Raw genomic sequence first — 27,440 nt, 5'->3', positions numbered from 1 at the left:
AAACAATCCGGAAAAATAATAATATTTATATAATCTTTATTTTAAATAAATGTACCCTCTAATAGTACTATATATCTACTAATTTATTTGATACACCGCTGAGTTTTTTCAAAAAAATGTTTTACCTGGCTCTAAGTTCTAAGAAGTTTTAACAATAGTATAAATATTTACTAAAAGCCGATATCAGTATCAACATGTTTAGAAATTTTGTCCTTGAATGTAGTTTATGTTCAACTATCAATACACAGAATAAGTATTCTGAAATTTTTGTTTTTTATTATATTTTTTATTGAAAAAATGCATTAAACAACCAACGCATATGCGGATGCGGCAAATTATAATAGTTGATTTTACTAAAATATAGCCAACGAGAGACATCTATGAGGCTAAATTAAAAACTATTTTAAAGATATATGGATATACAGTAAGGATTAAATTTGACAGAGCACATTATATAATTAATTTTACTTTTAAAATTGTACAAGACAAAATTTTTAAAAATTTTAAACAATATAATTTTGAAATCATTATAAAAGTAGTGTATTTTTAGATTATACATGTAATATTTTGAAATTGTTGACTGTTGATTGACGCATATCTTTTGCCATCTATTAGAACTTTAACAAACTAATAAATATTAGAACATTTTAATAAATATTTTAACATAATTAATATCCAAAATTTGGTTTGTTTATAGTACACAAATATATGGACATATTTTTTATAAATATATAATGCATTAGTATTTGTATACTACATTATAAAATAATATTATTTATTACAGGTTACTGTAGGGTATCAGGTATCTATGACTCAACTGTGATTTATGATGACTATGTTTAATAATATTTGGTTTATAGACAAACTTGGGTGTAGGACTATACTATAGGAAAATATTTCGTTGTTTATGACTCCGTGGAGAAAGTTACGACTTCCAGTCAATATTTTAATTTTGTTTAGTTATTTAGAAAGTTCCCGCCTAACCTAACTGGATTAAAATGCCGGGTGAGCTCCGATTGGCCGTGTGAAATTTACCGTACGTCACATGGGCCACGCTTGCGCGCTTGCTTTAGGTGTAAAGAGGTAGTTGACTCACGTGTGACAATTTTTAGTTTATTGACAAATACTAAACTATAAAGATATTATAGGTCGTCTCTAGTATAAGAATATCAATTTTTGTACATCAAAGTTAAGTGTAGATATAGAAACAGTAACGAGTAAATAAGTGTTAGTGAATTATTCGGAAAAATATGCACACTTTCGAACCATAACCTATAATCTCTGTTTGATTCTGAATAACTTGAATATTACGTAAATTTGGTGTTTTCGGGTATTAAATTAAGTGTTTTTAATAAGTTAAGATGATATTGACTATATTGCCGGTGTCCTAAAACGTGAATGACAAAAATTCTGCTTATTACGTAGGAGCATATTGATTTGTAGGTTATGGATGTAGACCTGCTTCGAGATGGAGAGCAATTCTCTACATTTGACTCTTCTAACTTTCTGGTAAGTCTTTAACTATTCATTTTGTCGTTTCTTATGCCCGTTACCGTGCTAGTTAACTAACATCATCCGAATTTTAGGATCCGTATCCAGATGAGGGGACAACTCTGGATTCGATCCACAGCTTGACTCCAAACGGTTACGAATGGACCTTGGAAGGAGAACAAGAGTGAGTTAATGTTTATACCGTAACACAAACAGAATTTAATGTTTTTCTTTGTAGGATAAATGGGGACATTGCTCTTATTCCAGTATGTGATATGAACCTAACTAATATTAATGATACGGCCCCTAGTATAGATGATTTCCATAAGATTATGAATGATTGGCAACAGTTTATTAACGTTGATGTGAGTACAAGATTTATTTATATTTGTATCTCCTATTAACAACATTTGATAAGTGTCAGTTTTTCTCTTTTATGGTAGAGACTATAAAAAAATTAGGTAGCTAAATGAATTAATTTAGCTTGTTAAAATTTGTTTATGTTAGAATATTCATTAACGATACTAGGTAACAACAACACACACATACTTAGACATACATCAAAAATTATAGTAAACAGTAAGTTTTGTTGACTGTTTTGAGCCAATTTGTGACAGTTCTAAACTAGGCACTCCTTATCTGCTTATTTGGATGGTTTTGGATATAGTGTCACATACCATATTTCTTAATTGTGTAGTAATGACACTTCTTTAAGATATATCACATCCTTGCATTTTTTTATAGTGCTGGATGTTTGCTTGAATGTAAATTGTTAGCGTAATTCCAATTAATAGCAATGTCAGTAGCATGTGTTTATTTAATTCAGGTAGTTTTCTTTTTTATACAATTGCACAATTTGAATATCTTCATGATTTAAGTATCTTCAGTTTCATATTTTAAACTAGTTTGAAGTAAACTAGCTCTTGTCTTGAAAAGTTGCTTAGAATATCATAAAACTCCATGGAAATTTGTTTCACAAAATCTTAAGATATCTCCAAAACAATGGAGCAAAGAAAAATGTGTTCCCTCTTTTCTATTTTTGTATAATCGTGTTACAATTCGTTGTTGCCCAGGAACATCCAAAAATATGAGATGGTGATTTTTTTCATATATAGAGTAAATAAGCTTTCAAATGCATATTGAAAAATTAAAATAGATTAATTCAGTGAGTCAGATGAATTTCTGAAAGGGGACTATAACAGTTGTATTTTCCTTTATTCAGATTTATTTGTATCAAAATATGGTTAGAAGTAAATTGTTAGCAATGAAATCTCCCGTCAAATATATACTTGAGCAATTACTAAATAATTTTCCATGTAGCAAAGTTATGAAAATTTTTGAATTTTCAAGACCGAACTTTACAAAATTATTCATCAACAAAATATGTCTTTTAACAGACTGCTATTTTGGTATTCAAATATGTTATCTGTCTGGGTATTTGTACTGATTAGACATGTTTTCCTTGTTTAGTTGACTTAGAAATTAATTTGTAAGCACATTTGGATAAAAATCACCCATAATTGGCACATTTAACAGGTTTGGTTATATTTTAATCAGCATATTTATATTTATAAGCTTATCTTACTATTTTTCTTAAATTTAAACCTTCATTTAATATTTATTAAACTTATGTAAGTAATCCTTTTTCTAATAAAAATACCAAAATAATAATTTCTGTTTAAAAATATTTCTTTAATGCATTTAGAAAGTTTCAATGCATAATTAATAATTAGTAATATATGAAATAGGATTTTGTGTTTAGACATGATAAAAAAGCCATTAGCTAATGCTATCTTGGAATTTTTTTAATCTTTTGTCATTTTTCAAGGCAATTTTCCTTTGGTGAATTAAGTGTATGTAATCTTATAAATTTCCCTTGCTTTCCCATGAAATTAGTTGACATATACTGCATTTGAAAATTAGTGATAGCAGTTTTTATGACACAGCACAAAGATTATACTGTATTGTATTTGAGAAGTTTATTGGAGTTGTCATATTATTTTTATACGTAAAATCTGGCAAGATCAATATTTAGATTTTTTCTGTTTTAACAGCTCTTTATAAGGCTGCTATAATCTTCTGCCATAAAAACTGTTATCATATATTTCTAAACTCAGTATATGTAGTAGAAAATTGAATGTTCAGATTTCAGTCTTTTGTATTAGGAATTTATCTTTCCATTGGTGCTGTAGTTTTGTGATTTTATACATACAGGGTGAATTCTAGTGCAACATTGGTCGATAATTCCATTGTGGTGCAGAACATTCAAAAAAGATATTTAGAAAAAAATAATATACAGAGTGGTTAATAACTATGTGTTCCCTGTTCTTACAATATGAAGTTTCACACTACTCTTGAGGGTGTTTAACAAGTTATGACCATTTTTTTTATATCTCTATAAAATAAACATCCTACATATAAAGAAGGAAAACATAAAAAAATTATTAGTTTTACATGATATGATGAACAATATGTTAGTTTCCAAATTAAATTTTAACAGAAATCATTGACAGTTGTCACACTATCACAATGTCGCACTAAAATCTCACCCTGTATTTATTTCATGTTCCTGAGGTTTTGTCTACATTTCCTACAGGCATTATCAACAACAATGTGTCAACAGTTTCAACTGTTTTCTGCTAAGTGTTTCTAACTTCACTTGTGATAAACATATCAGACTGTTAATGGCATCATTGATAATGTGTGTAGTAAGTATAGATCAAATGTCAGTAATAATTAATTCAATATCATGTTCATAACCCTGAAAACCAGGGTAAATTTAACATTCAAGTTCATTTATAAGATTGTAAGACTTTTTATGTGGTAAATCTGACTGAGAGAAACTTATCATCTCAAATTCAACAATTTCTTCTTATTTTTCTTTTTATGTAGACATGACTCTGTCTGTTTTTCAATGTGGCTCCAGTAAGTTGTTGTTCCATTGTTTTCGTGGTTCTACTGTTCCACTGTTTCCTACTCATCATCTTCCTATTGGGGAACCGTTTCTTGCTGTCTTTACTACTTTATTTGTTGTCATTCGGCCTATATGATCGTTTCATTCTACTCTTCTATTTCTTACCCAGTTCTTGATGTTCTCCACCTAGCATCTAAGTCATATATCTATACTTTAAGTCTCTCCCATAGGGTTTTACCATCAATTTTTCTAAGTGTTTTCATCTCTGCTGTTTCTAACATTCTTTTTACTCTTTCTGTGTCAGGTCATGTTTCTTCTCTCTCTGTATATATGTCATTATTGGTCTTGTGACTGTTTTGTAAATTCTGCCTTTCGTTTCTTTTGCGATATTTTTATTTCTCCATATTGTTTCATTCAGGTAACCTACGGCTCTGTTTGCTCTATTCACTTGATCTTCAACTTCAATTTCGAGCTTTCCCTAGCTAGATAATGTGATACCTACATATTTAAACTCCATCACTTGTTCTATTATCTGACCCTCCAGCTCCAATTTACATCTTAGTAAATTTGCTGTTGTAACCATGCATTTTGTCTTTTTTGGGGAAATTAACATGTTAAATTTTCTGGTGGGTATATTAAATTTTTGCAGCATACATTGTAAATTATCTTCACTTTGAGAAAGTAGTATTGCACCGTCTGCATAAGCAGATTAATTTAAGTTGTTTTTCTTCCATTTGGTATCCTTTTTTATTTCTTACCTTTTTTATTATTTCATCCATAATTAGGTTGAACAATAAAGGACTCAGGGAATCTCCCTGTCTTAGCCCATTGCCAACTTCAATAGGGTCAATTAGTTCTTTTACTTGTACTGGTATAGTGTTGTTTTGGTAGATATTTTTAATCGTTTTGGTTATTCCTAGAGGTATCTCTCTTGTGGACAATAAGTGGATAATGTCCTTTAATTTAACCCAGTCAAATGCTTTCTTAAGGTTTACGAAACATAGATATTATGCCAGTTTGCTGTATTCTAATGCCTTATTATAAATATAGCATCGGTGCATGATCTTCCTGACTTAAAAACCTTGTTGTTCTTCTGTTACTGTTATAATTTCATTCAGTTTATTTGTTATCACTTTGGTTGTTAATTTTAGTGTTTAATAAATTAATTCCTCTGTAATTTTCCGGGTCGATTTGTCTCCCATTTTGATCTCCATTCTTGAAGAATTTTGATTTGTTCTATTATTTTTAGATTAGTTTTATAGTTGTTTGATCAGATGTGGTCCTACATACTTTAGGAGTTCGTTCGGTATTCGGTCCTCTCCTGGTGATTTTCTATTTTTTAATTTCCTTAATGCTTCCTTTCGTTTCGTTTTTTATTAGCTCGTTCATCTCTTTTTCTTGGTCCCCTGATTAGTCTCCATATTTCTTTTCCTGTTCCGTAGAAGTCGTGTTCCATATGTTTTGGGAAGCTCTGCCAGTGTTCCCTTTTTATTTGTCTAACTAAAGTATTTGTTTCATTTCTGATTCGCTTATAGTGGTTATATGCCTGTTGTGTTCTGTAATGTAATTCAACAATTTGTCCATGCTAATCTGATTTTCTATTTGATTATTACTATTTCTTTACTCAGTCCAAACAATATTTGCTAAATTTCAGGCCACTACAGATTTCACGATAGAAGAACCGATATTAAATACAAAAGATGAACCACAATCGTGTACAGAAACAGAAGATATATTAAATACAAGCGATTTCGACATCACTGAATATTTAAACGATGTGGAGCCCATTCCCGAAGTCCCAGCACCTACGAACAGCGCAAATGTCTCGCCTACGTCTTCCTCCGAAAGTTGTACAAGCAATACAAACACGTCGTCCCGAAAATTCAAAGCGGAATGAAAAAGATGATCTACAGGCTCAAAGATACATAATAGAGGAAGACGATGATGATGTAGACGTAGAAACTATATCAGAATGCGAGGAAAACACGCCTGTGTTAGAAGCAAAGGATCTTACGACTCTCTTAGAACAATTCGAAGCCACACAAATACCTCATTTCCCCGATAATTTCGTATCTGAAAGTATTCCTAGTCATATTTTCGAAGAAGAAGAAGAAGCTACACCTGTAAATATTAAACAAGTAGTTAAAAAAGAAGAACCGGTAGTGGTTAAACAAGAGGTAATTGACGATGACTACACATATGGTTATGGCAGGAGGAAAGGAAGCGATAAGAAAAACAGAAAGATTGATAAAAGGAAAAAAGATGATTCTGCAAGCAACCTTAAAGAACAAGGTGAGTTTATAATATTCATTTTTAAAACTAGACAAATTTACATGAATTGTAGTGATTGATACAAACTTTATGACCACTTAGGAAGAGGATTTATGTCAGGTAAAATGAGGAGATGTTCTTTGATCCCCATAGTTTTCTACCTGCACTAATCCTTGTTGAAGAGACCTTTCTAGATAAATTCATAATTTATGTAAATTTACAACAGCTGACTTCAGTTGATTCATTTGTCTAGGAATTTGTTGTTTTTAACTGTATTTAAATTGATATTTTAAATAGTTATTTTTTTTTTCCTTTATTTTGTGGAAAATTGCACAATTCAAAGTTATTCACGTCTAAAACTCTTCGATATTCGTTCATTAAGTCGCAAAATCTACTTTTCTGTTTTGTTAGCTCTTTTAATTGTACATTTGCCATAATCAGACCAAGGTCATGCCAAGGACGTGGATAAAATTTATTTCTATTTATTTTGTCATTATTTAATTACGTAGCAAAACTTTTATATCATATGTAGAGGTATCATTTTTCTATGTTATTTATTTCCCTCAGGGTTAACGTTCTCTTAAAAAATATCCCAGGTTATCTTAACTTCAGGCACATTTAAATATTTTTATTCCGCAAATGCTTCGTTAAATGTTTTTCTATATGTATCTATTTAAATTTTTAGTTTTGAATATATTTTATTTTGATTTGATATTTACATTGTAATATCTTGTAGACATTAATTATCCTTGAAACACGGATTTGTTTTATACGACACATTTTAATCTTACGATTGGGAATTTAAACGTTATTAACAATTTAATTTTTCCTATTTACGTGATTGTTATTCCCCTAAAGGGTTACAACATTGATATAGATATAACATATTTTCATAGATGATTCATACATTTTCTTCGTGTTGACGGTGACGTAACTTTCCTATAATTTGTAGAAAGAAAAAAAAATAGTTACAGTGGAACCTCGATTATCCGTCAGGGCACCGGACCAAGGGTATGACGGATAATCGAAAAGACGGTTAACAGAACATTAAAAAAATAATAAAAATTCATAGTATAACTCTCAAATTCTATTTGTATGTTTTATTTGAAGAGGGATTTAGGTTAGTACAGTCGAATCAATTTTGATTTAAAATATTCCAAAACCTTTGTTTTATTGTTACTTCACATTTTGCAAAGGCTGAATTTCTTAATCGACGTAAAATCATCAAATCTATCTTATTTGCTTCTTCTTGGCGAGAATATCACTCGATGAATTGTTGTATGTGCGATGCAGCTTCTTTACGCAAATCTTTGTGAGTTGCAATAGCATCATCAACATCGCCACCGTCAAAGCCTGTGTCAGCTTCTGAATCAGTTTCGTCCGCCTCTTTAGCGATTTCAACGATCTGTCTACAATCGATAGCCGTTTGCGTCCTCCTCACAAATTAACCATTCGTTTATGTTATCTTTGCGCAACGAAAACAAAACAGTTGATTCAGCCATAACTTCATTTGTTACCGCATCACGCTGGGCTGTCACGGTGGCATTTTCATCTTGAGTTGATTCAGGCCATAATTTATTCCACGCTCTTTTTAGCGTTACTTTCGAAACATCGGCCCAAGCATCCACAGCATTGTCGACTGCGTGTTTTAAATTGTATGCTTTCCAGTATTCTGGCAAAGAATATTCCTCTCCCATAACTAGGTTTTGAATAATTTTTTTTCTGTATCTTCTTTTGAATGTTTCAATGACCGATTGATCCATTGGCTGTATCAATGATGTTATATTCGCGAGCAGAAAAGAGCAAGTGATATTTCCATCGTCACTTTGCAGCCTACCGGCCTCAGGATGGGCAGGTGCATTGTCCAAAATAAGAATCGCCTTTGGTGGCAAATTTTTTGATTGCAAGTATTGTCGAACGTTCGGTATAAAAACCTAAAAAAACAAGACGTTAGAAAAATAGATCAACAAATTTTGGTTCGCGAGTACCTTTTTGTACCAGTCAGCGAATATTTCCTGGGACATCCATGGATTATGTTGTACGTAGTAGTTACCGTAAATCGCGTTTATATTTATGTCCTTGAAACAACGTGTTTTTTTTTGGTGTATACATCAATAATAAAGGAAGGCGATGGTCACTTGCGTTTAAACACATCATTGCTGTGATTCGTTGCTTTTGCATTTTAAATCCGGGTGCATATTTTTCAGACAGTTTAGCGATTGTTTTCGTTGGCAATGCTTTGTAGTTTAAACCAGTTTCATCCGCATTGAACACTTGATCGCGTGTCAAACCATATTCATCGATCATAGCTTGAAACTTTCTTTTATATTCGTCAACGACTTCAATACTTGCGGCGCTCAATTTTTCACTTTCGATTTTCAGTTCCCGTTTATCGTGGCGATTTTTGAACTTTTCCAACCAACCGCTGCTTCCTTTGAATGAAGGATCGCCATTCAATTTCATGTTGAAAAACAACGATTTTGGCCAGACAAAGGAACACCTTGGCTTCTTTTTTGAACGAACCACAAATACAGAGCCGTGTCGAGTGATTCATTTGTGGCTTTTTCATTGTCTTACAATATTTCACCCGGTCATCCAACGATTCCATTTGCGAAGCATACTTTTCAATTCCTTCAGCATTTTTCTTTAAATCATTGATTGTTGTTCTCGGAACATCATACTTTTTGCTCAATGCGACTGCAGAAACACCTTTCTTTAGTTATGCAATAATTTCTTTCTTTTTTTTAATTGACAAAACAACACGTTTTCTTTTTGATGCTCCAGATGTGGAAGGCTCCATTTTTCAAAACTTAATTGATCAAACGACTAAAGTGACACAATCAATGTTCGAATTTGAATCAAACTGAATTATGGTGGCACACTGATATTTACTGTAATAATAATTATTGTGCTGTGCTTTTTTTATTTTCGGCTTGCGATTCTAAAAATAGAACTCTAAAAGCACGGTATCACATACCATTATCTATTTAAATTGAAATTTAATCCAGGGCCCTGAATAGGATCAAAAATTGTTTACATAAAAAATGCGTTGGTGGCATAACTGCACGTGTACATTTCAACGAATTTCGTTTGGCTTATCGCAATGCTCAAACAAAATGAATTGATGATTAAATTTTTACTTATGTAGTCAATATAACTTATGTATGGACCCTGAGAGCTCTTGTTAACGACAACGGTCAACGGGTCGTTTTTGACACCGTCCCGTCGGCCGTTGCTCAGTGTCTTTCAGGTTCTTATGAATGTTTGTTCACGCAACGGCAACCAACCCGTTGGTTAACTTTGCACCGTCTACGTATCCAGTTCCCCTCGACAAGACGTTCGACGGGCCGGTAACGTGAACCCTCAGTAAACCTTTTTAGTTTATGGAAGTGTGTTAACGGCGTTGGGCGAGCATCCGTTGTTTCAATAAATTTCTTCCTTTGTTGCCGCTAAAATATGGATTTTGATATGAAAATTTTAATAAGTGCGGTAGAAAATCGACCTGTGTTGTGGGGTAAAACCACGGAAAGCTATAAAAATAAACAGCTCATGTATTAATTTAATTTAATCAGCGTTTTAATTTATCATGTACTATTCCTAACAATTTGCGGAAAGTTTCTTGACCAATTCGGAAGTAATTGAAGAATTTTGTTTCGTCTTTTTTCAATTCTTCGTAAAGTATATGGAAAGCACCATACTTTTCTCTTTCTAACAAAATAGGATGTATCCATATTTTTCTTTTACGCTTCTCCCGTTTCTTCTGCATTTTTTATACAAATAATACGCTAGTATAACTTTTTGCTTTGACGACAACATGATATAACATATATTGCGTGCACTTGTTACTTTAAAACTGACGATATTTCGGAGATTCCATACTGTCAACGGGCGCATATCCCGTGAAATTTATGAACCGTCGACACGGGTACCCGTTTAGCATCGGACCGTTACCCGTTGAAAAAAACGTTCGTTAACAAGAGCCCTGACGGTTAACAGAGGTGACGGTTAATAGAGAGACGGATAATCGAGAAATATTACCCTGCCTGACTCAAATTACTTTAGCATATAATGTCGTTTTTATCCTCTTTGGTACTTAAATTCTCTTGTTGATAATAAAAGTAAGGATCATATCATCATCCTCATCATCCAGCCTTCATTTATCACGTCCACTGCTGGACATAGGCCCCCCTTAAACTCCTCCATTCTTTACGATTTTTTGCTCTTTGTTGTCAATTTTTGGTGATATGCCTGATGTCCTGATGTCGTCAGCCCAACGTGTAGGTTGTCTTCCTCTACTACGTTTGTCTGCTCTTGGCCATAAATTTGTAATTTTGCTCGTTTATCGTGAGTCGGCGTTTCGACAACATCAGCAATACTCGTCCTTCTTCGCAGATCTTCGTTTATTATTTGGTCCCGCAACGTCACTCCCAGCATATACCGTTCCATTCGTCTCTGTGCCACTCAATTTCGAATTTCGAAGCTTTAGTCTTTATTTTTTCTCCAATCTTGATGTCACTAACCTACTGAAGAGCTTGTATACGTGGTTCAACAGGCTAATAGGCCTATAATTTTCGAGGTCCATTCTATCTGCTTTTTTATGCAAATCCTTATCTATCTCCTTTGGATGCTATAACCATCCAAGAGTTGTATACTTAAAGAATATTTTTGGACTGCATAGAGAATTTTTTATTATTATTTTTATCTCAGGACTTTTATTTTAATAGTGTTCCCATTGTCTACTCTGCTTAATGTGAATAAACCATAATTTTTATTGAAAGTACGTTCTGAAAACACAAATTTTATATTTTGAGAACGATTTCGGTACCTAATGTCGTGTCTTTTCGGTACTCATCTATGTTTTGTAATATATTCAGTTGTAAATGTTTATGTAATCGATATAACAAAAATTTGGGACTGGAAAAACGTTCGGTAGCTAACTAGTCCTCAAAATTTTTGATTAGATAACAAGTAATCAATCAAGTTAAAAATATTTCTTGATTTTACGATCTGATAATAATTATTGTAGTTGAACCTGACAATTTTATTAAATAAGTATTAGTCTTAATTTGAAGTGATTGTTTATATAAGAAAATATCAAATTAAAGCCAGTTTTTTTTTTCTCGAAAAAATAACCCTTCTTATTTCGCGCATTTAAATTATTTTCTGGAAAGGAAATATTCCCGTGGCTACGAGCATAACATAATGAAGGTTGTTTTCAACTTTTAAAATCGTAGTTCCGCCGCTAGGTGGCGTCATTAAATAACGACAAATAAAAGAGCCATTTTTTATCGTATTTACCGAATTAAAGGGCACCGCTAATACGATAATCGTATTGTTCGCAAAATTCTTCTTGTATAATGTGATTTTACAAACTTTGATCTATCTTTTCAAATAGGAGATGGGGGAGAGTGGGAACTTTGTTATACCAAAATACTCATAACTTCTGTTCTACTTACCGATTTTGTAAATTTTGACATTAAAAACACTTCTCTCCCAACAATGAAAAAATTATAAGTTTCAAGGAATACAATAAGTAGAATGCAGTTTTGAATAATTGCTTCTATCAGTTCTCTTTTGTTCCTTGGGTTTCGGCGTGATACTAACACTTTCAGCCTTGACCATAAATTTTCTATTGGATTTAGATCTGGACTATTTCCAGGCCAAGATGTAGTATTGGGCATCCCCTTCAAACAAATCTCTTGACAGTCGGCAGCAGTTTGGCTTGCAGTATCTCTTCCTGATATTTTTTTCCATTAATATTGCCCTCTATTACTGCTAAACGTCCAACCCCATTAGTGGTCATACAAGCTACAAGCCCATACCATGACACTCACAGGATGTTTCATAGTGACCGTTGTACACTGGAGCAAAAGGTCTTCCCCCGGTCGGCGGTGAACAAACTTCACTCCCAAAGATCGAGATTCTGGTTTTATAACTCCAAATTACCTTACTCGACTGTTCTTCTGTCCACCCTCTGTGTGCCAAAGCTCAATCAATGCGTTTTTCACTGTTTTTCGTTCAGGAACGGCTTCTTTCTAGGAGTTCGTGCTCGCAATCCATTTTCACACAACTTTCTTTTGATAGTGTGGTGCGATATTTGTAAGCCAGTTGATTTGACAATAGCATTAATTTTTTTTGCTGATCTGCGGCGGTTTTCTCGTTCCAGTGTTACGATAACGTTTACAAACTTTCATTACACCTGATTTCGTGGCGCCACCAACAATTTGTTTGATATTTATTGATATATGTAACCTTCTTCTCGAAGGATAATTGCTTTGGCTCTCTTTCCTGGCGACCAGTCAACACGTTGTGGGTTTCTTGGTGCTATGTTCCTTGAATCGACACTGATGTATTCCTCTTCGACAAAGAAGCTGTCACCTTAGTAACAACTACCTGAAGTCACTAATAAACACTGGAAGTTGCACGAAACTACTAAATGCTTCCACTAGTGTACGATCTTCGATTAGGAGTATCTCATCGCCGAATCTTATATTTATTAAAGTTATTTTATCCGAGTATTGTGAGAAAGTAACGTCTCCTTGTCACATATATTTTTCAATTCGAAATTTCCACACTAACTTGTTCTCCATATGTATGTGTTGATTTTATAGCTTGGAATTTATAGATTGTTAATAATCCTCGTGAAAAGTTTGTACGTGTATGATAAGAAACTTATTGGGTCGGTAATTTTTAAGGCGTTTTATAGCTCCTTTTTAATATTTAAGTACCATAATGGCATTCATGTTACACTGCTTAAACTGATTTTCAATGCATTTGCAAGTCGCTGTTATCGCAGTCCATTTTTCCTCCTTTTGTTTTTAGTTTGTAAACAAAATTAACATACTTTTCCTCTTGTAACAGCACCAGCAGTAACGAAGAAAGAACCACAATTGCCTCTGATTGTAAAGAAAGAACCTGTTTCACCTGTAGCGATAAAGAAAGAACCACAATCGCCCTTAGTAATAAAAAAGGAACCTGTCACACCTGTAATTGTAAAGAAGGAAACTGTCTCGCCCGTGGTTGTAAAGAAAGAACTCCAGTCACCGAAGCCTATAAATACTAAAAATGTCACAACGAGCACCTCAAAACCCCAGTCCATGGATCCCCCTTCTCTCAAACCCGACGAATACATACAAAAATTACCTAAAGCAGCCGAAAAGCCCCTACAACCTTCCAAGAAACCTACCGAAACACCTCAAAAGGTCTCCGACAGCCGACAAAAACCTTCCGTTTGCTCTGAATCTACTACCTCAATTACACCGAACAAGCAAATCCTCGACTATCTACCTCAAGAACTGATAGAGCGTATTAAAGAATCAGGAAAGAGGAAACCCATATCTGTGATACCCCCCATACCGACTAAGAAGCGCGGCTGCCCTCGGATGCAAGAAGCCGGCGCTCAATTGTCGAGAAACAAGATGATTAAACTGGTCGGAGACGTGCACTTGGACCACAATTATTGTAGTTTGAATACGGTGGAAAGTTACCCGAAAAATCCAAAGAAGGACTCCGGATTCGAGTCGGCGGAGGAAGAGGAACGGACCGTCATCGGGAATCAGCCTACTGTCAAAACTGCTGATGGGAAATTGATGGTTTCATTACTTAAGGTAAGTGCTTCAACAATTATCTTTATATGCAGGATGTTATCATCTTCACTCTGATGCATTTGATGATCTGTGAGTATGTTAATGGATTGGAACCGATCTTTTAATTTTTTTTTGTAATACGTGTACTAGATAGCGACAGAAAATTGTATTTCAATTTTAATTACACAGGAAATGCCGACAACAACGTTACAGCTTAGGATATGTAAAAGTTCAGGAAGGAGAATTTGCTTTTATACCAGAGAAGTAACGATTTACCCAAGGCACTCTTTGGCACAGGTAGTGTTGCCCAAAATCGGTCTTGGTCTTGTAGTCTTGGTCTTGTTCTTACGTTTTCGTAAGACCAAGAACGCCTAATTTTAGCAAGACCAAGACTGAGCCTTCGAGACTCTCTGGAATGCAAAAAAATATGTAACAAAAATTTGGAAATTTTGATTTACGCGCATTACGAACAATACCATAAACATACATAGCGAATCGAAATATTCATTAAAAGACCACTTGACACATTTGACTCGTACTCAGAGATCATAAATACATGCAAAAATAAAATATTTTATACATTCTTTCCCAGCCACGACTTCTTCGCTCTGAAATTAATTGTCCAGATTTAGCTGATGAAAAATATAATAAAATTAGCATACCCGCTGTTAAGAACACCCACTTAATAATTTTTTTTTTCCTTAGGACGAATCTATACCGGCCTCTATACAAATCTTATCGGCCTAAGACTAAACATCGTTTCTGCTGAGTGTGCGATGAGATCATTCGGTTAAACAAAATTTGCTGAAAGAGCACGGCTAGGCTAACATTCAAAAGTAATGAGACAAATTAAATAATAACAGATAATGCCGGCTAACGTGTAAACAAAATGCCGAAATATTTAAAGTAACGATATACGAGCCGATTCCCATATCAGTTGGTTGGCCCAACGTTAAGGTTGATAAGAAAATTAAATTTTAGAGAACAAAAATAAAAACGCAGCGTAAATTTTAGAATTGTTAATGCATCGAACATTTTTGAATTTCCTTATAGAAAATATTTTATAACGTAATGAAAACTATTGATTACGCAGAATAATAATAAATTTTAAAAAACGCATAGAATATGTAATATTAACAAAAAAAATGTGAAAGTTTACCACTGAGTTACATCCCCTTTAGTTTTAATGACGTCCACAATTCTTCGAGGCATAGTTTTTACCAAGTTCTGACAAAATTCTAATGTAAACGAATCCCATATTTCTTGCAATTTTTCCTTCAATTCGTTGAGGGACCTGGCAGGATGTTTTCTCAAAGCTTTTTTCATTTCGCGCCACAAATTCTCTATCGGGGAAAGTCGGTACTGTTACAAACCCATTCCAGAAGTGGTCTTCAATCCATTTTAAACTCTTTTTTGGGGTATGACAACCTGCTCCGTCCTGTTGGAAGACAAAATGATGTTAAAACATTTTTTTATTGTACATGTTGTACATTTTTTGTTTGAAATATTTTTTTCTATGGCGTACAGATTCTTCGTAAATCGATTTTTTGCGTTTTTACCCCCCCCCCTACGAGGGGGGTTTTAGGGAGAAGCCCTGGTGTAAAAGTGGTAAACTTATTTGCATCTTTTTTGGGGTCCCAAAATTGATATTATTAGCAAAATTGAGCTTATTCGTATGATTTTAAGGAGTCAAATCTCTGACGGTTGGACTATAAGGTTTTCTTCGAGAAATAATCTCAGACTTACATACCTTTTTTTTGTTATTATCTAGTACACGTATTAGAAGCAAACGCGGCTCTAATCAACGTCTAAAGAAGAACTTTAAATTAGTTCATGTTTATATTGCCCCCTTCATCACTTTTATAGCAGTAAAATACACGAATCTACCAAAGAACGTTGATGGTAATTATAGATAAATGTAAATTGCCATCTCCATCACTTTGGAACAAAAACAGATAGTAAATAACCACTTATTTGATCGAAGTCGAATTTAATAGGTACCTCTAAGCTATCTAACAGCCAAACAGTTCATTTTTTATGTTATACAGAAGAATTAAAAACGAATGTTGGGTTTCTTAGGTTAACACGATCCACGCCAACAAAACCGCCCAAAAGAAGAAACTGAATTTTGAGGAATACAAGCGTCGACGTGAAGGCTTCGGAAAGTCACAAAACAACTCACAGAGCTGCTCTCCAGTTACTAGCGCGTGCAACTCACCGTTACCCGAAGACGAAAACACGAGGCTGTTAAAGCACCAAGAGAAACTGAAGAAAATGGCGAAGGAGGTTCTGAATACGCCCCCCAAAGGCGAAAAGAAGCCGGAACATGCGTTGGTGGTGGCACCGCCGGTACCTCTGGTGGTACCGCCAGACATGGTGATGAAGACATTGGTGAGCATAGGAGTAAATACCGATTTTAAGGTGAGTTTTTATTAGGGAGTGTAGTTCGGATCGCCTGCTGAACTGTTGAATGTTTTTTTCGAAGGTTCGTCGGAAAAACTTGGATCCGCTGGCACCGGTCGAGAGATTAGACGAAATCAAGCCGTTACTGCAAAAAGCCAGTGATATGATCAACGGCAACTCACTTATTACTTCCGTTATAGAGAATATTCCCAAAGTGATCGATAGTTGCGATCCCAAACACGTCGCACCTCAGAACAAAGACAAACTAGAACACGGCGAAGACAAGACAATTGTATATTTACCCAAAAATAGAGTGTGCCAACAAACTCAATCCGTCGAATGTCAGACCAATATTTCCCTTATACAACAAACGAAAGCCAGCAGATACAGGAGAAGGAGAGACAGCTCGAATTCTTCTGAATCGTCAGATTCTTCGCAGTGCAGCAGACGAAGTAGATCTCCAGCACGTCGTCAAAAGAGGTTAGACTTTTTTAAGAATAGAATCTTACTCGATTTTACGCGCTTTGAAATTTAAACGTTCCGACTCAATGCCAATTTTTATTGCAGAAACAGAAGTTCCGGAACATCACGATGCAGCTCAAGCTCAAAAAGTTCAAGAAGCTCAAAATCTAACAGTTCGTGTTCGACGTATTCGTCAAGGTTTGTTATACAACATAATAATTGTATAATATCTTATAACCTGCTCGATATATTATTAGGTCCTCGTCCAGGTCTAGATCCAGGTCCAGGTCCTCTTCACCGAGATATTCTCGCAGGGAAAAGGAAAGATTAAAAGAGATAGAGGAACGCAGGGTTATATACGTAGGAAGGGTCGCCAAGGGCTCTACGAAAGATGATCTCAAATTGAGGTTTCAGCGGTTCGGGTCTATCACGAACATCAGCTTGCATTCGAGAGACCACAGCTATTTGTGAGTATCGCACTTTATTACTTTTATTAACCCATTCATGACCAGAACTATTTATGCTTATTTTTTTTAATTTCTGAAAAAAAGAGTCTTCGTCTCTACAAATTCAAACTGCCCATATAAGTGGTGTATATCTGTAATAATATTTATCAAGTTAACATAATGACTCAATAGTTCACTTTTATCGTTCACCCTTGTAGTTATTCTGTTATCTATGCCATAAATTACTTCTTATTCTTCTCTATTGTATATTTTATTGTCTTCTGAATTTTCGTTCTTATATTTTGACTCATTTGATGTAAATATGTTTGTAGATATTTTAACGATTGTTTTTTTAGCGATAACTACGGCTTTGTGACCTTCGCCAACAAATTAGACGCCTACGAAGCTATAGAACACGGAAACGATGATCCCTGGCAACCAAAATATGATTTAAGTTTCGGAGGACGAAGAATATTTTGCCAGACCAGCTATTCTGATCTAGGTAAGTATTGTACATGATCTTTCTTTTTTCCTTTACACTACTTACTATCGAAACTATACGGCAACTCTGTGCGAAAATGTCAACGTAAAAATTGGATGACCTGCAACGCTTTTATTTAAAAGGAAATACCCAATACAAGGAATTTTCCAATATCAACACGTTTGATTAGAGTGTCATTGAGTTTATTCGCCTTAATAACGGAATTCTTTCGAATTTTTGATCGTTCAACTACTATACCGTGAATATTTAATGTACAGAACGATCACAAAGTCTCTTTACACACACACAAACACACAGATGCAACAAGATAGAGGTGTTACTCTGTCAGTTCAGTAATTTCAACACATTTAAAAATAATTGCATTATGATTGTGACTGAGCTACAGATCAGAAATGTGATAGAAAAAGAAGAGAAGATTTTGGAGGTTAAACATGTGCCATACAACTCTAGTGAGTGATTATTGAAATAAATCTGGGTTAACTTTAACGAAAGTTTAAGCTGAATATAGCCGCAAATGTCAACCATGGAACAAAATATTTCGGTTTGGCAGTATTGGGATGTTTTTATAATGCATATGTTGTATGTTTCAAATATAAAGAGAGAAAGCTTTTAAAAAGTACATTTGGATGATATTATGTTATAAAATCTGCAATTTTTAATTTATAAAAAACAATAACGAATAAATGTATGTCTCCTTCGAGATTAATTGCAAACATCTGTTGCAATCTGGCAACTGGTGGTTTGACGATTGCCAAATCTATTCCCTGATCTATCAAAGGGCAATTGCCAAAAAAATTTCTAATAATTAACTGCAATTAATCTCCAAAGAAACAAATCTTTACTCGTACTTGTTTTACATTAATTAAAAATTGCCGAATTCATAACATAATAATCAAAATGTACTTTTCTAAAGCTTTCTCTGTTTATATTCGAAGCATACAACATATATATTATAAAAACATGCCAACACTGTCAAACCGAAATATTTTTTTCCGTTGTTGACATTTGCTGCTATATTCAGCTTGTACATTCCTTAAAGTTAACCTAAATCTGTATTAAAAACTATATTATGCAGTGTTTGCAAGAAAAATGCTTTCCATAAAATCTGTGCTGAAAGAGCATGCCAAATAACCCATAATATTGTCTGATGTTCAAATTGTAAACAAAGCGAGGTTATGGTACCTGAAAACGGTGTAAAACTTTCTTCTGGGAAGAGTAGTAGTAGTGAGAAAAATGATAAAATCCCTTTTATTAATGAGTCATTACATCGATCTGTGGAAAAATGACAGGAATCTGTTGGACTTTAAAATTGAAATTTCCTGGCTGAAATGAAAACATTAAAAAATGAAAATAAACATCTTAAGTCAGAATACTTAAAGAAAAAATAACTGATTTAGAGTGTGGCAGAATCTCATGCAATATTGAATCTGTGGGTACACAATTAAAGGAAGAGGTTAGTGCCGATTCTGTAGTTTTGGAGATTGTTAAAGATCTGCTACAGTGTAATATTCAAGTAACAGACATTAAATAATATACGAGGCATAACACAAAAAGGGGCCCTGTTATAGTTGCAAAACTTGGCAACCCAAGAAATAAAAAATAATATATAATGAAATGTCGACAAGGGAAAAAGTCAGACTCAGATATGCTCAGCTGTAACAAAAACATTTTAAAACAAAAACCTAAGTATGTGTCAATGAGTCTCTTACATAAGAGCAGAAATGTGTTTAATCTGGCCTACAAAACTAAGAAACAAAAAGGTTAGAAATATTTATGGGTTAGAAATGGGAAAATCTATATGAGAAAAGAGGATGAAAGTCCTCTTATATGAATAATATGTGAAGAACAATAGTTGGATTACAATAAAATATAAATGGCTATGAATCAGAATATCCAAGCTTGTTTATGGTTAGAAGAGTTTTATAACACAGGTGGACTAAGTGCTTAATTTCAAATTCTGTATATGAATAGCTGCTCAATGAGAAACAAACTTATTGAGATTGAAATCTTAGGTAACCAAATTGCACCTGACATTGTAATAATAACGGAGTCATGGTTATATAACATCAATGGTTATCAATCATTTTATGTAAGCAGAGAAAAGCGAGGTGGTGATGTTGATATTTTAGCAAAAGATCTATATAGTTAATGAAATTACTCGATATGTTGATATTATGTTCAATGTTTATTCTCTATGTTGAAAATGTCAATATAATTGTTGGTGCAATATATAGATCATGGGATTTTAGCGTATATGAATTTTATTCAATTCTAGAAAACAAACTTGACATGTTGAATGAGCTGAACAAGAAATGTTGGATTAATGGGTGATATTAATGTAGACTATCTATTAAGTACCAAACCAAAAAATGATCTTAAAGTACTTATAAATGTTAACGCTTTTTTTTGTAAGTCAAAGTATACCTACTAAAGTCAGAAGTAATACAAAAACACTTATAGACTATACATTCACTAATACTAAATCAAATCATGAACTTGCAGTTGTAGAAGCATGTATCAGTGATCACCGAATTCAAATTGATGAAGTAATCAGAACCTTCCAAACAAACCTCATACAAATTAAACTAAAAAGTCGTTTTCGTGAAAATAGTGCCCCCTGGTTTAATGTTGAGCCTAAGATGTATCCCAATAGTAACTATTTACTTCAACTTTTTGAGCAGAGAAGAAGAGAATTTTATTCAATGGAGATAACAGCAGCTGAAAATGATCCAAAAAATTTGGAGTATACTAAACACCATAATACATAATAAAAAGCTAACAAAAAACCAACAACTATTTACAAACTTGTAACAGATAATTTAGTTATTGATGATCCTAACCTTATTTCTAACAAGTTCAATGACTACTTTGCTACAGTTGGTTCGGAACTTGCTCAGGTCATTCAACCTTCTGGATATGTTCCACCATTAATAAACAACATTTTCTTGGAGCTTCACAACAAAGGAGGAAATTGAAAATATAATAAATAAATTGAAGTCTCGCCAAGTTATCAGCTGATACTATTAATGAGTTCAAGAGTGAGATATCAACTATTTTAAGTACTCTAGTAAATTCAACATTCACTACAGGAAATGTTGCCATTGTTCTAAAAATCGGCAAAAGTTGTTCCAGTATATAAAGGAGGTGACTCCTCAATGTCTAATAATTATCGACCCATTTCACTTTTACCGGCCTTATCCAAGATTCTGGAAACATGTGTAAATAATATAATCATGCATCATTTAGACAATGAAAATTTAAAATATATAAAGGCCAATATTGATTTAGGCAGGGTAGCAGCACAACAACAACAACAGCTGATATTATAACAAATATTATTGATAAAGGCCAATCTTGTATATTTGTATCACTTGACTTGAAACTTGTATCACTTGATCACATGATGCTATTATCTGTATTGGAAACTTTAGACATAAGAGGCATAGTGTTCAAGTGGTTTAATGATTACCTATCAGGAAGAACACAACTTACACCTTTCGTAACAGAGTGAATAGTCAATTGTTTAATATTGAGTGTGGATCCTCAAGGGTCGATACTTGGTCCAACCCTGTTCCTTACTTATACTAATTCAATTTCAACATTGCCATTAAGATGTACACTACAAATGTATACCCATGATACCTGCATTTTATACATTAGCAAAAACCCCAATGGCGCAAAAAATGATGTTGAATTTGATTTACAGATGGTGAAGGGATAGTTAGTTAGATCAGTATAAACTTAAAGTACTTAACGTCTTTACAAAAAGTGGAATGTATTAAAAATCTGGGACTGTACATTGATCATAGACTTACTTGAAAGTATCACAATCAACATTTATGCAAAAAAATCTCAGCTGCAATATGAGTTCTTGGAAAAGTACCAAATTTGTCGAAATTATATTTAGGAAAAATATATTACAGTTTGATGCATAGCCATGTCACCTATTTAACTTTTGAGGAAAAGCTACACATAACCATCCTCATACCCTTTGTGTGCTTCAAAATACAGCTATAAATCTTTAGACTACCAAGACTTTTCCCACCAAAAGAACTCGAATTGAGAACTTAAAACGCGACGTTTCGGCATCCATTTGGGAGCCATTATCAAGATTAATGTAATGTATTAAGTATGTACGGTAAATTTCACTGTAATATGGAATCAACTGCCACTCATCAACTATAACCTAAGAAATAGATTCTACCTCATAGCTACAGCAATAAACGCAACTGCGGGTCAATGAAGCATTGTGGTAGAAGGAATAAAGTACTACAACTTCATCATGGATATAGTGAAGGCAATGAACGTCAATATCTTCAAACGAAAATTAAAAATCTAATTTACGAGAACCATTTTATAACCCCCTCACACTGACATTTTGTTTGGGTGTTAGGAAGAAACATGTATGACCAGTTGTGGTCGTAAAAATGATAACTTTTTATATTGAGAAGAGGAGAATTGGCGGTAACATAATATCGAAGCGTGTTTAGATACCAAAAGAAACAACCTGTTTTAGCGGGTGTCTCAACGGAAAGAGGATGAGGCTAAAAAGTCGATTTATTTGAGCTGAGATAAGAAATAGAATATAATTTCGTGTTTTCTTAATAATTGTAACAAAAATTATTAGGGATTATTGGTAATATGTTAAGACTTTAACAGTGGCATTTATACTTTTATGGAATAACTAAATATGTCTATGTCTAAAAGACATTTATTTTCAATTTATGGAATAAAAATAGCTAAAACTTGAAAATTATTCATATGTGTTTGTTACAGATAATATGAGAGACGAGAGCGGATACTTCGTCCAACGTGGTGGCTCCACAGATGATTCTTTCGACAAATTATTAAGGGATCTTCAAGATAGAATGCGCAAACGTAAAGCTTGACAATTATTTGTCGTCGCTAACTCGATCTTAGGCCAAATTCTGCATTTTAGTTTTCAGTTATCTTCCGAAAGGAGAATTCTGTTACTTTATTATATTACTTGATTTTTTTCATACGTAATGTATTTACTACTGTAAATTAACTTATTGCGTTAAATTTTGTTCATACAACCAGTCATGACAATTTATATGAATAAATTTGGAATATATTTAATTTCTTTGTTGTTGAAGACGGTAATACGGTTTACTTTCTTTTTATTACCCTTTATTATGTTTTCCCTACATTGGGCTGTGTATTTTGTATTCGAGATATTTTTGTTATAGCTGAATAAAAAAAGTTTTAACTGGAACGATTCTGTTAATTTTTTTAATCCTAATATAACAATATATAAGATTTTTTTTATGTAGATACGAATAACACTGCATAAAACATTGGAAAGATTTTAAATATGCCAAGTACGATATAGGCAACACATATTACACAATAGAATACCAAGTATTTTCACTTTTATACTGTTTACGATCAGTTTTCGTAATAATTTCCGGGTGCAGAAGACTAAGGAAAGTAGCTGCATTGTATAATAGCAAAAAGCTTGGACATATATTATGTAGACACCATTCTGGCTTTACAACACTGTGTGGATCCTAGCCTCCTCAAGAATTTCTCTCCAGTCGTCCCTATCCATTGCCTTCCTCCGCTAAGCACGTATTCCCATATTTCTCATGTGTTCATCGATGTTATTAAGGAAACTTGTTCTGGGTCTTCCTCTTCTCTGACCAATGGGTCTATCAAAGAGCGCTCTTCTAGCTGGGTCATTTTGTTCCATGCGTATTACATGCCCTATCCACCTCAGACGTCCTATCTTAATATGTTTAACGATATTTTGTATTTCTCGATATAATTATTGTGGAAGTAGAAGATTGAGCCCAAAATAGCATCTGTTGACCTTGCAAATTCTGCGGTAGTATTATTTTCAGAGTCCCACCATCACTATGAAGACGTTGAAGGGTTTTGACAGGTCTGTGCGTATAGCCGTTCGGAAGTTTCTGTCCCTCAATCGTACGTGCGCAGATGCTTACATCCACGCTCCCAGAAAAGAGGGTGGCCTGGGCGTCATGGCCATGCACGTCCCGGCTATCATGAGAAGGAGACTGAATAAATTAATCAGCTCAGCTACTGATTCTACGTATTTAGCCCTCAGTCTTCCATATATGTCACGTCTCTGGGAGAAGATCCTTAAATGGACTAGAACATCTTCAGGCAATTCAGCATCTATCGCACGTGAGTTGAGCCAGAAACTTGAGGACGGCTATAGTGGAAACGGACTTCGCCAGGGCTCTTCACATTCCGAAAGCTCAGCCTGGATAAGCAATCCACCGCCTTACTGGTCGGGGAGAGATTGTGTCAAGCCAATTCAGGTGCGAGGAAATCTACTGCCAACTAGAGGCATCCCTTCAAATCCACCACATGAACGGAGGTGCCGAAAGGGATGCGAACGTAACAAGTGCCCCGCATCACATTTACACCGAATTAAAAGACACGACCAGCTCGTTACGTACCTACGCAAGGCAGCTGAAAAGAAAGGGTGGATTTGCGAGGTTGAGCCGCGAATAAGATGCGCCGACGGGACTCTGAAGATACCTGACCTTGTCGCACAGCAGGGTAATCGTGTAATTGTCGTAGACGTTTCCGTCAGCTGGGAGGGTTCTGAACCCCTTAGTACAGCCGCTGCTAATCAAACAGCGCTGTACACAGAGCCTCGATTCCTTCAGACCATGCAGACCCGATATCCAGGGAAGCAGATTTGCATGGCACCTTTAATCGTGGGGGCTCGCGGAACATAGTGTCAGTCGAATTCTCGTGTCATGAGAATTTTAAACCTTTCAAGGTTCGACGTCCGCAATTTTATCACAAAGGCAATTCAAGGTAGTATCCATATTCATAGTCATTTTATGAGGTCCTAGCATAAATGACTTATGACATTTTTATTTCGAGTATCACATATCGGCTTCTTCCTATCGTGGGATTCACGTTCGTCTAGTTAGGGTTTTACTACATGACCTCGTAGATGTTTGTGTTGTCCTTTCATGTCTGTGAATGTCCCATTTTACTTTTTATATTTAATATTTTTAAACTTTTGCGATAGCACTTTTTGCTATATTGGCTAATTTTTCTTAAGCCCGCGATAGAGCGTTTGGCGTTGATTGCGTTACAGGGGGGATGGGCGGTTTGGCCAATAAATCTGGCCAAAAAGGGCCATACGCTGCTGGTCTGTTACTTGCTGGATCGGAACGGGGAGGAACAGACCAGCAGGATTGGGCCGGTTTTCGGATGGCGGGGGTTTGGTTGCGAGGTGATCGTAGCCACCTAGTCGGCATCGCCCGGCCTACATACCAAAAGAGGTTATGGCTCCACTCTGATAGCTCTCCCATGTATACGAATTCGTTCACTGCATCGATGACGTCGTTTTCTATAACAAGTGGTAGGATTTGTGATTACGTGCTTATTTTCATATACTTCGTTTTGTTGGTATTTATTATTAAACTCATTTTTGTAGCTGATTCTTTTAATGCTAGATATGTCTCTCGTACAGTTTTTTTCGTTATACCAACAATATTAATATCATCATCATAGGCAAGGATTTTCACTGATTTATTATATATTGAACCAGATTACTTTTTCCAGAGGCAAATTGAACAGTATACAGGAGAGAGGGTCTCCCTGGCGCAGCCCGTTATTTATTTTAAAAGGTTCAGACAGTTCCCCCTGAATTCGTACTCTACATTCAACTTTTTAAGAGTTAGTTTTGTTAAATTTACCAACTGATTTGGTATTCCTAGCTCTTTCATTACTTTGAACATTTCTCTTCTATTCACAGAGTCGTAGGCTGCTTTGTAGTCTATAAATATGTGATGAGTATCAATGCCATATTTCAGTGTTTTTTTTTTCTAAAATTTGTTTCAGGGTTGCAATCTGATGAATTGTCGATTTACCACCTCTGAAACCAGCCTTTTATTTTTCTACTATCCATATCCAATATTCCAATCATTGTGGAGAGATTTCTGTGTCCATATTTCTTTTATAATCCGCTGTAATGCCATTATGATATCGTGGCCACCTTCTTTATATAGTTCAGCTGAGATATCTATTCCGGTAATTTGTTTCTGGCTAGTTTTTTAACTGCATCTTTAACTTCAAGAATCATTTAGTGGTTCCTCTTCCCTCACGTCTGTTCCCCTTACCTCATCTCTTTCTTCTTCCTCTATATTAAGTGCCGGTTAAAGTATTCCACCCATCTACTCAATACATCTTTCCTTGTTGTTAATAGGTCGCCATTCCGACTTCTGCTTTGTCTTGTGGTACTCTTGAATTCTTGTCTGTTGATGTTAACCTTCTTATAGAATGCTCTGAATTCTTTCTCTCTGTTGAGTTTTTCTATATATTTAAGTGGTTTCGTTTTGTTTCTTTTGTGTATCCTCTTTTCTTCTCTTCTCTTTGTCTGGTAATTCTCTACAGTTGTTGTAGTTCGTCGGGTAAGCATCTTTCTGTAGACTTCATTTTTTTCTTTTGTTGCATTCTTGCATTCATCGTCAAACCAATAATTTTTATATATATATTTTTATATTATGTAAACATATTCATAAAACAAGAATACAAAGCAATCAAGTTCATATTACTCTCTCACCGGTTATTTGGTCTAAAATTCGTCAACTTAAAGGTACCAACTCTTTTAGGCATATCAGTGCACTAATATATAATGAGATCAGCCCTTGTAAAAAAGCTATTGGTGAGACTCTAGCTAAGAAAATTCTGACCAAAAATATAACTCAGGAATTTTTATTACTGCGTGGTTGATGTGGATTATATGTTTCTAAATAAAAAAAAAGTTTATATTAAAGGTACTCGAGTTGAAAATAAATTATATTACAGTTTTTATGGCACAAGATTACATTCTTTATACAAGACTATTCCAAAAAAAAATATCGATGCTGTTTCGCCAGATTTATTAGACATAATCAACACACGTTACATGACAAATACCAAAATATTTTCCCTTTTATATTATTTACGAGTAATATTCGTAATAATTTCAGAATGTAGAAGACGCATAAGACTAGGTCTTTATGGGCCTATTCCGTATGATAGGGTTGATAAAAAGGACTTGTCTTAGCAGGTCTAAAGGGCTCATAAATAGATCCTGTCCCTATCTACTATAATCATAACTTATTTTGCCTTTATTCTGCTTTTTCCCTATATCATACGTTCAGTTTTGTCCGTGTCATCATTAATATAATATATATTTGTTTTCCCTTAAAGTATCTCAGTCTACTTCTGTTTTGGATTTACTAATCTTTGGATTTACTACTTTTGGATTTAAATGTCACTAGGCATATACATTGTTCATTATTCGGATCTTGTTCTATGAATTGTATATTTTTCTGTCAACCAAAATGTCACATCCAAATATGTAATTTTTT

General features: G+C 34.3%; 1 protein-coding gene across 1 annotated transcript; it reads left to right on the top strand.

Annotated features, from left to right (window-relative positions):
* The first annotated feature begins 1,059 nt into the window (after positions 1-1,059).
* Positions 1,060-23,311, top strand: srl (PGC-1 family member spargel). Its single transcript, XM_072531310.1, is given in 12 exon segments — positions 1,060-1,509; positions 1,587-1,675; positions 1,730-1,856; positions 6,060-6,284; positions 6,286-6,697; positions 13,538-14,283; positions 16,342-16,683; positions 16,748-17,145; positions 17,233-17,325; positions 17,385-17,594; positions 17,930-18,075; positions 22,852-23,311. Coding segments are annotated over 12 exon segments (2,964 nt in total). The 5' UTR covers positions 1,060-1,446; the 3' UTR covers positions 22,965-23,311.
* The last annotated feature ends 4,129 nt before the right edge of the window (positions 23,312-27,440 follow it).

The sequence above is a fragment of the Diabrotica undecimpunctata genome, chromosome 5 (genome assembly GCF_040954645.1).
Source record: "Diabrotica undecimpunctata isolate CICGRU chromosome 5, icDiaUnde3, whole genome shotgun sequence".
NCBI classification, from domain to species: Eukaryota; Metazoa; Arthropoda; class Insecta; order Coleoptera; family Chrysomelidae; genus Diabrotica; species Diabrotica undecimpunctata.
This window is presented reverse-complemented; position numbering and strand designations above follow the sequence as displayed.